At 33.2% G+C, this 9,515-nt stretch overlaps 1 protein-coding gene across 1 annotated transcript; it reads right to left on the reverse strand.

Moving 5' to 3' along the window:
• Window positions 1–1,511: 1,511 nt before the first annotated feature.
• LOC107564933 (regulator of G-protein signaling 21-like) lies at window positions 1,512–3,137 on the reverse strand. The gene is made up of 5 exons (XM_016250105.1): window positions 3,005–3,137; window positions 2,830–2,916; window positions 2,602–2,663; window positions 1,983–2,149; window positions 1,512–1,891 (listed from the first exon to the last, which is right to left on the reverse strand). The coding sequence occupies exons 1-5, from the start codon at window positions 3,106–3,108 to the stop codon at window positions 1,712–1,714; spliced, it is 600 nt and encodes a 199-aa protein (XP_016105591.1). The 5' UTR covers window positions 3,109–3,137; the 3' UTR covers window positions 1,512–1,711.
• Between the last annotated feature and the right edge of the window lie 6,378 nt (window positions 3,138–9,515).

Below are 9,515 nucleotides of genomic sequence, written 5' to 3' on the forward strand. Positions count from 1 at the left end.
CTTCCGGTCGTGCGTATGTGGGGTAAAGCAGCGCTGTTTTATCATACTAGATGCATTTGAAAGTTCTGTTATAATGCTACTCTGTGCGGTCGTCACCGGTTTATTAAAACGCACAACATATCAAAGCGTCTTTAGTGTTTTTTTTCTACAAAACCGGAAATCGAGGGGTTATGATGTCATTGGCAGTCACTATGGACACGCTCCGCGTCACTAGTTAAAATTGCTTATTTCTCTGGATTGAAACATTTGGGATAATGTAAGTACACAAGTCGGCTAAATATATAACACTGTTCTAGTGGTTTTTGGATATTTTAATTAAAAAAATCGTACATATTTTGCCTTTAAACATGTGATATGAACCGTTATGATAAATATAATAACTGCAGGATGTAATTACCGTATACACATAGGCCTACGTATCATTTTTGGTTGCATATTCCCCCCTAAATAAATCAGAAAGTTACACTTAAATAAATAGTGTAGAAAAAAAAATCACTCAGAAATTGCTAGTAAATTTCACAAATAATTACAGAGAATTGACAAATAGCACATTAATTTAAACTTTGCATTTTGAAGAAGTAGAAAGAATGAAATAGTGTTTTCCTGTAAAATATACTCCAATAATCTTTGTTTTATTTACAGCTTTGAAAAAAATCTATATTTACAGTGTAATAGAATGACAAACGATTTAATCCAAATATATTTGTATTTTTATTATTATTATGATTAGTGTTTTTTAGAGATTAACTTTCAGTGAGTGCTAGATAGAAAGGGTTAAAAAAATGTAAATCTAAATGTAAAAAACAAAATTTGGGGAAAATGAGCATGAATAATTCAATATTAACTGATAAAAAAAAGTAAAGTCGGTAAACATTTATACACTTTTTGCTTATTCTTTTTCTATAGCAGTGCCCCCAAAATCCAGAAAGTGATGAATAACAATTAGAAGTGATTTCATCCAAATTTACTCTTTCATTGAAAAGCAAAAAAAAGTAACAAGTAAACCTCAGAACATAGATACAACGTTACGTGAACACTCAATACCAATACCTGACTATTTACAAATCTGTGCAAAATGTGCAATATTAAATACACTGAAATCATAGTAGCACAATCACTACATGAACCACTAGATGCGCAGCATTCTGAAACGGACCGGCCATTCCTTTAAACACATTATCGCTCCCCTGCAGCGATTCTGCAGAGCTGCTGATAGAGTTCAGAGTCCAGGAACCGAGGGTACGAGTTGTGCTCCATCAGGAAGTAAACTCTGTTTTGGGCAGCTTTGAAACTGGACTGTATTGGGATCAGAAGGCTTTGGTGGAGGGACTCCTTTGTGTGGAAGTCCAGGTTGATCTAGAGAAGGAAGAAGTGAAAGAAATGAGAATGTGAGTAAAGTCGGTAAACATTTATACACTTTTTGCTTATTCTTTTTCTATAGCAGTGCCCCCAAAATCCAGAAAGTGATGAATAACAATTAGAAGTGATTTCATCCAAATTGACTCTTTCATTGAAAAGCAAAAAAAAGTAACAAGTAAACCTCAGAACATAGATACAACGTTACGTGAACACTCAATACCAATACCTGACTATTTACAAATCTGTGCAAAATGTGCAATATTAAATACACTGAAATCATAGTAGCACAATCACTACATGAACCACTAGATGCGCAGCATTCTGAAACGGACCGGCCATTCCTTTAAACACATTATCGCTCCCCTGCAGCGATTCTGCAGAGCTGCTGATAGAGTTCAGAGTCCAGGAACCGAGGGTACGAGTTGTGCTCCATCAGGAAGTAAACTCTGTTTTGGGCAGCTTTGAAACTGGACTGTATTGGGATCAGAAGGCTTTGGTGGAGGGACTCCTTTGTGTGGAAGTCCAGGTTGATCTAGAGAAGGAAGAAGTGAAAGAAATGAGAATGTGTGGCGCGGCTTAATGAAAACAGAATATCAGCTTTGCTGGAACTGACTAGACCTCACCTCTTTTGGAGAATCTGCCCTGATGAACTCATCGTATATGGTTTTTGCTCTGGATTTGAGTTTTGATCTGGACCTGATCTTTCTGAACTCTTCACAGGCCATCCAGAACTCGATATTCTCCTCGCAGTGTTCAGACTTCATGAACAGCCGCAGAGAGGTAAATCCACCTGAAATATGAAAATATTGATTAATTACATCAGTTGTCGTTAAATAATGTGGTGCATTTCCAACCTTAAATAAAAAATTACTTGTATATAAAAAAAAATTAGTGTGTGTCTGTAATATTAATGAAAATGAACATTATTTATATATATATATATATATATATATATATATATATAGTTAATTGTGGTTAAGCTCAGATAAATAGGAATTCTATATTTTTTATAAATTATGTATTTTATAATATAAAATAAATTATAAACTATAATAATATAAATTATAAAATAATATGAAAATGTAACCATTTTTCTTAACCATAAAAAAACTTGATAAATATTAATTATATGAATGTTATAATAAATATTGTAATGCATACAATATATTTTTATAAATGATAAAAATACTATAAAATATTACAAAGATGAACATGAAATTCATAAATAGAAATAATATTTACATTTGCTGCTCAGCAAGTTGTCCAGAGACTGTGCCCATTGAGTCACTTCTTCAGTAGTTGGCCTGTGGGAATATAAAGAGAGAGGTTATTTAATTTTAATATAAGCAATTATATATTAGTTTATTTTAATTTTAGATTTTAATTTAATGCAACTTTTGAAGAAATCCATGATCCCACTTTAGTACATACATATAGTGATTTATGCATATAAGTATTTTTCATGCTCACCCATATGATTTCCTCTGTGGCAATGTGTGGCGTGATTCTCTCACGGGAAAAGTCTTGAAAAGCATTCTTGATCTCCAGTTTGTTTGTCTGTTAATTATAATCAACAAACATTAGAGACCACAGGTTAATTGCCCCTAGTAAAACCAAATACAAAGCGATCAAATGTGAGTCTCACTTCATCTCTTTCTGTCCCGTAGTCGTGGCAGGGTTCCTGCAGTAGATCAAACGCTCCAAGCTCGAATCTGATGTGGACTTTCTCATTTTTGCCAGTCTAACCATCACTATCAATTGAACTGAAACATGTTGTGTCTTGCAGTGTGTGGCTTTTATACCCTTTTCTGAGCTTTGGGCGGGGCCTTATCAGCAGGGGAAGCATCTGATTGGTTGTCCTGCATCAGTGTTTCTGTGTGAAAGTCTTGTTGGCAGGATCACTGCAGCTCTTTCTCAAATAATCATGCTGAACTTTTGACTTGGAATGCATTAAATTAAGAATAATATCTATGAAATTACTATAAAACTTAATATAGGCCAATACAAAAATGCTTTTTCAAAGTTCAACGATACTGTTTGAACAGTATTAATGTTAAAACTACTATTTCAGTCTTTATAATTAAACATTTCACATTTAATTCAGTGTGTTACTTGCTGCTGCTTTATAATTGGGAAATTTTACTAGAATTAAAAAAAACAAACAGTTTCTACAGACACACACACACATAATGATATAATAAAAAAATTAATACATTTTATTTATTAATATAAATAAAAAAAAATTATGATATAAAATGGAATATAAAATAAGGTGTGTGTATAAATATATTTACAATATATAGTTACATTTTTTTCTTGTATGATTATAACAATTTTCTTGTGCTTCTGTGTGTGTGTGTGTCTGTGTATATAATATGTATGTATATGTATATGTATATATATATATATATACAGTAGATAGATAGATAAAGATATATAGGTGTGTGTGTGTGTGTGTATCATAATTACCTTTGTTTTATTAATTCATTTTGATGATTGTTTTTATTACAAAATGTGCAAAGTAGTAAAAAGAAAGAATAGGAACATGTGTGCGTTTCGAGATGAACAATATGTCACGTCTGTCACGTCTGTAACTTAAGGATGTTAACGCAATATCCGTCTCAGACAAAAAGTACTAAACAAACTGGTTTGCACCCAACCAGCATTCCACATGCTTCTATTTATGGAAACCAAAGGAATGCTTTATTTGTAGAAACTCGTTTCTAAAAAAAGCTCACAAGTTTGTGTTATCGCTGGGTTTTAATTACTTTGGATGTGTAAAACCCAGCGATAATTGCAAGTATATATATATGTGTATATAATATGTATGTATATGTATATGTATATATATATATATATATATATATATATATATATATACAGTAGATAGATAGATAAAGATATATAGGTGTGTGTGTGTGTGTGTGTATCATAATTACCTTTGTTTTATTAATTCATTTTGATGATTGTTTTTATTACAAAATGTGCAAAGTAGTAAAAAGAAAGAATAGGAACATGTGTGCGTTTCGAGATGAACAATATGTCACGTCTGTCACGTCTGTAACTTAAGGATGTTAACGCAATATCCGTCTCAGACAAAAAGTACTAAACAAACTGGTTTGCACCCAACCAGCATTCCACATGCTTCTATTTATGGAAACCAAAGGAATGCTTTATTTGTAGAAACTCGTTTCTAAAAAAAGCTCACAAGTTTGTGTTATCGCTGGGTTTTAATTACTTTGGATGTGTAAAACCCAGCGATAATTGCAAGTATATATATATATATGGCACTTGCAATCTGTGCCATTTTTGCTTCTGACTGTAAGCATCAGGCTACTAGATGATACCGAAAAATGCATTTCCTGAAGAAAAAGAGCAGTAGATCACATTTCATGTGTTTCAAGGGCCTCGCCGATAAACATACAGTGCTGTGGTGGAAGAGTAAACATCTGTGACAAGATAAACTTGTGTGTTGAAACCTTGACTTTAAAGTGCTAAATTAGATCAACATTTTTGTAGCTGACAGACTAACCGCTTTTAGCCATCTGTAAGTTCTCTAAGAGCGGAGCTTAATGCATTAGTGTTTGCCAAAAGCATCCTTCATCGCTGGTTTAGTAGAACGGCTGCACAGTAACTATTTGCATGACAAACTGCATGACTAGATGAGAAATGCGAACTCATGTCTGATGCAGTTTAAATGTCAGGTTTAAAAGGGTGCAACCACATCCCACAAGTGCATTTCTCATCTCAGGTGATAAATTTGTGATATTGAGCATGTGAGCTTTGTGCAGATCAGATTTTCTTTGCTTGCAAGTACAAGATCTGTAAAACTTGGATAACGTGTGTGTGTGTGTGTGTGTGTGTTTATATGCGTTCCATATTTATAAGTTTATATGTAGATATGTGAGTTACACACATATATATATGTATATGTGTGTGTAATAGTAAATACATATTGATATAATTATATTATATAATTATGTAAATATTGACAATGAATGTATAAAATATTTATATTTTACACTTTTTTCATATATAAAGGTGGTATCGGCATAAAAAAGAAAATAAATGACAAATATAATTTTCAATATACATTTTTATGATAGTTATATATAATAGTATTTACAGTATATGGTTATATGCAATTTTCCTTTATGATATAGTTGTATATATTGTTGTGTGTGTGTGTGTGTATACATCACACACATACTGTATATATCACACACAACTAATACAAATTTCAACATACATTTTTTATGGCCTGAAATGTAAATTGTAAAAAAATTATGTAATTGTAGATATATAATATATAGATATGCAATAACGTGTGCATGTTTTTTTTTTTAAATAAATACAAATTTCAATATAAATTTGTATGATCTAAAATGTATTATAAAAATATAAAAAAGGTGTGTGACTATATACTATATAGCATAAAAACATCTATACAAATTTACATTATACACACACACAGACACACACACACACATATATATATATATATATAAGGGTGCAACCACATCCCACAAGTGCATTTCTCATCTCAGGTGATAAATTTGTGATATTGAGCATGTGAGCTTTGTGCAGATCAGATTTTCTTTGCTTGCAAGTACAAGATCTGTAAAACTTGGATAACGTGTGTGTGTGTGTGTGTGTGTGTTTATATGCGTTCCATATTTATAAGTTTATATGTACATATGTGAGTTATATATATATATGTATATGTGTGTGTAATAGTAAATACATATTGATATAATTATATTATACATCACACACATACTGTATATATCACACACAACTAATACAAATTTCAACATACATTTTTTATGGCCTGAAATGTAAATTGTAAAAAAATTATGTAATTGTAGATATATAATATATAGATATGCAATAACGTGTGCATGTTTTTTTTTTAAAATAAATACAAATTTCAATATAAATTTGTATGATCTAAAATGTATTATAAAAATATAAAAAAGGTGTGTGACTATATACTATATAGCATAAAAACATCTATACAAATTTACATTATACACACACACAGACACACACACACACACATATATATATATATATATATTTTTCATGTTATATATCATCTTCAAAACCTCATGCATTTGTCTTAGAACACAGATGGGGGGGGGGGGAATTCTGAAGCTTTTCAGTAATGAAATATGCATTTGTCATAGTCATAATGCACTGTGTAATTCACCTGATCCTATTCAGTTTGAACATGAAATACTGGTTTTGAGCCATAGGTGCTAGAAAGAGAACACATCCCTGAACAGCACAAATAGAGTGGATTGTTTCTGTCACCAGTGTGGCATCAGAACTATGCATGTTTCCATTCATTTAGTCAATGAGATGCAAATATAGATATGTGTACGGGATTAGAGCCAAGGCCTTATACAGTGCTAAAGAGGATATGGAAAAGAGCTCGATTTGCATAGACATGGAACTATTAAAAATGGACAAAGTTGAAGTTTCCATGCACTTACAGAAGTGATACAGTAACAAAGAACTGAATTTTTTACATTTCACAGAAAACTTTTTTTGTGCAATATGGTTGCTAAGGTTGTTGCTAGGTCATCGCTTTCAAAAGAATCCAGCTTCAATGGTATCTTTCCACATTTTCTACATCTTTGCATGAATAATATCTTTTTGCAACACAATGAGCTTTTTTGACCACTTCCTATTTGTTATGTCATACTGTCATTGTAAAGATGAATATCTGCTGTTCAGGCAGGGTTTTTAGTCAACCTCAGCCAATCAGAAGATAAGCGTTTTTGGGAAAAAGACATGCTAGGAGGCCTACCGAATGGACTTGCTGCGACTGCTCCATATAAAGTCAATTTTTTTATGAACCCATCTGTATCGTCCAGCTTTGCAGATGTCAGACTCTGTGTTTTTAAAAGACTTATCGTCTGTTATGGTATTCAGACTGTAAATATCAGTGAGCTTCTTAAGTGGTTCACAGCGAGATTGTTGCCAAGTTTCCGTTTGAATAGACGATAGTCCAAAAGCTTTACACACAAGGTATTTCCCAGCAATGACACATGTGCTGTACTCATGGGGGACTCCAAACGTACCTTAGCTTGAAAACAAGAGCACTGTCTTTTGGTGAGGGTGCACAATGTTTTGACATAAAAGAGGCAGCTTGTTTGGTGAACTTACATGAAGTAAAAGTACAAAAGTTGAGCTGTCCAGTTTGTTCTACTGAATTGTAGTCATGTCTGTGATTAGCATTGCTTGAACGGACTATAATGTTATGTTCTACAACATAAATTAAACGCAGAACTGCTGTGTACTTTGTAAACACAAGATGCTAACAAGCCAACAAACTACTATTTGCGAATTGAAAGCAATAAATCACCTGTGTTCTAGCATATCCAACTTGCTAGCTAATAACCTCTGGACGCCTTCTGACCAGGTTTGTAGCAGTTTGCACCTCTCACAAAGCTCTTTTGGTTGCCTTTGAACAACTGTTTTATGCTAGTTATTAGCTTTGTTCCCAAATTTAGCAAAGTACAAACATTCAACTGTCCAGTTTGTCCAAACACACAAAATTTTTTTGATATGTCTGTGATTAGCATTACTTGACCAAACTTTCATGTTATGTTCTACTACATAAATTACACACAAAACCACTGTGTCCTACGTAAACATAAAATGCTAGCAGGCTAACAATCTAATATTCATGAATTGAAAGGAATAAATCGACCACTCTCCAGCAGCATGTCCAACTTGCTAGCCAAAAGGTGAGTGTCTGGAAGTCTTCTGATCAAGTTTGTAGTGGTTATCACCCCTTGTAAAAACCCATTGGCCATCTTTGAACAAAGTTTTATGCTAGCTGTTAGCTCAGTTCAATAGCGTAGCAAAGTACAAACCTTCAGATGTCCATGATAGTTCTAAACACAATTAACATTTTTTTGTCATGTCTGTTTATGTTGTACAACATAAATTACACACAAAACTGCTGTGTGCTTTGTAAATACAAGATGCTAACATGCTACTATTCACAAATTGAAAGCAATAAAGCATCCATGTTCTAGAATGTCCAACTTGCTAGCTAAGTTCGTCTCTGGAATCTTCTGACCAGGTCTGTAGTGGTTCCGACCCCTTGCAAAACTCTTTTGGTCATCTTTGAACAAAGATTTATGCTAGCTATTATTAGCTCTGTTCAAAAACATAGCAAAGTATAGTATTCACTTGTCCAGTTTGCCCTAAAGCACTAACATTTTTTTAAAATTAATGTCCGCTATTAGTAGGGATGCACCGATACCGATACTGGTACTGGGCCCGATACTGAGCTCCTGTACTCGTACTCGTTAAAATGCCCCGATACCAAACGCAGATACCACACAGCATGTGATAAGCGCCATATTCAAACAAAGAAACACCAACAGCAGAATGGAGTTAAGGATGTCTACTTCGAGGTATATGTATGCAATGAATATAATGTTAAACATTCAGTATTAACGCCTGTATAGCTGGTGTGCTCGACCTGATAAACAAAGTGCGCTGAGTGGATTGAGCGCGCGGCAGCGCAGATGCGCGAGCTTGTCGAGTGAATATACCTTTCTCACAGACATCACTGGAAAGTTTGTAGTTCGGGCGGATATTTAAAAAACAAGTAAGTAAAGCAATGCACAAGTTACTTTACGGTACCCAGCAAGCAATTTTGCGTTTAAAAGACGTCTATTAGACGTCTAAATATAGCCTAGACGTCTAGGCTAAAACGAGGCTAAATTTGGGCTGTCAGTGAAAATATAATAGACGTCTAATCATAGCCCATTTATAGACTAGTCATCAATTAGACCGCTATTAAACGACTACATACGTCTAATAGACGGTGAATATGGGTCTAGGCTAAAACAAGGCTGAATTTGGGCTGTCAGTGAAAATCTAATAGACGTCTAATCATAGCCCAAGAATAGACTAGTCATCCATTAGACCGCTATTAAACGACTACATATATACGTCTAATAGACAACAAAATGGCAATCCATCCATACAGCTTTTATTAAGAAAAATAAAATTTTTAACAACTTGGACAACTTAAGACAATACAAAATGATAAAAATACAAAAGAATTAATGACAAAATAAAATGTTATAAATACAATACACTTAAATATAAATATTATGATAAAAAAT

Source organism: Sinocyclocheilus grahami, unplaced genomic scaffold (assembly GCF_001515645.1).
Source record: "Sinocyclocheilus grahami isolate Dianchi unplaced genomic scaffold, SAMN03320097.WGS_v1.1 scaffold971.1, whole genome shotgun sequence".
NCBI lineage: Eukaryota > Metazoa > Chordata > Actinopteri > Cypriniformes > Cyprinidae > Sinocyclocheilus > Sinocyclocheilus grahami.

Coding starts and splice junctions, on each gene's coding strand:
- LOC107564933 (XM_016250105.1), bottom strand. CDS start 3,108: ATGGTTAGACTGGCAAAAATGAGAAAGTCCACATCAGATTCGAGCTTG. Junction 2,917..3,004: donor ACGGGACAGAAAGAGATGAA/GTGAGACTCACA, acceptor TATAATTAACAG/ACAAACAAACTGGAGATCAA. Junction 1,892..1,982: donor GGGCAGATTCTCCAAAAGAG/GTGAGGTCTAGT, acceptor TTCCTTCTCTAG/ATCAACCTGGACTTCCACAC.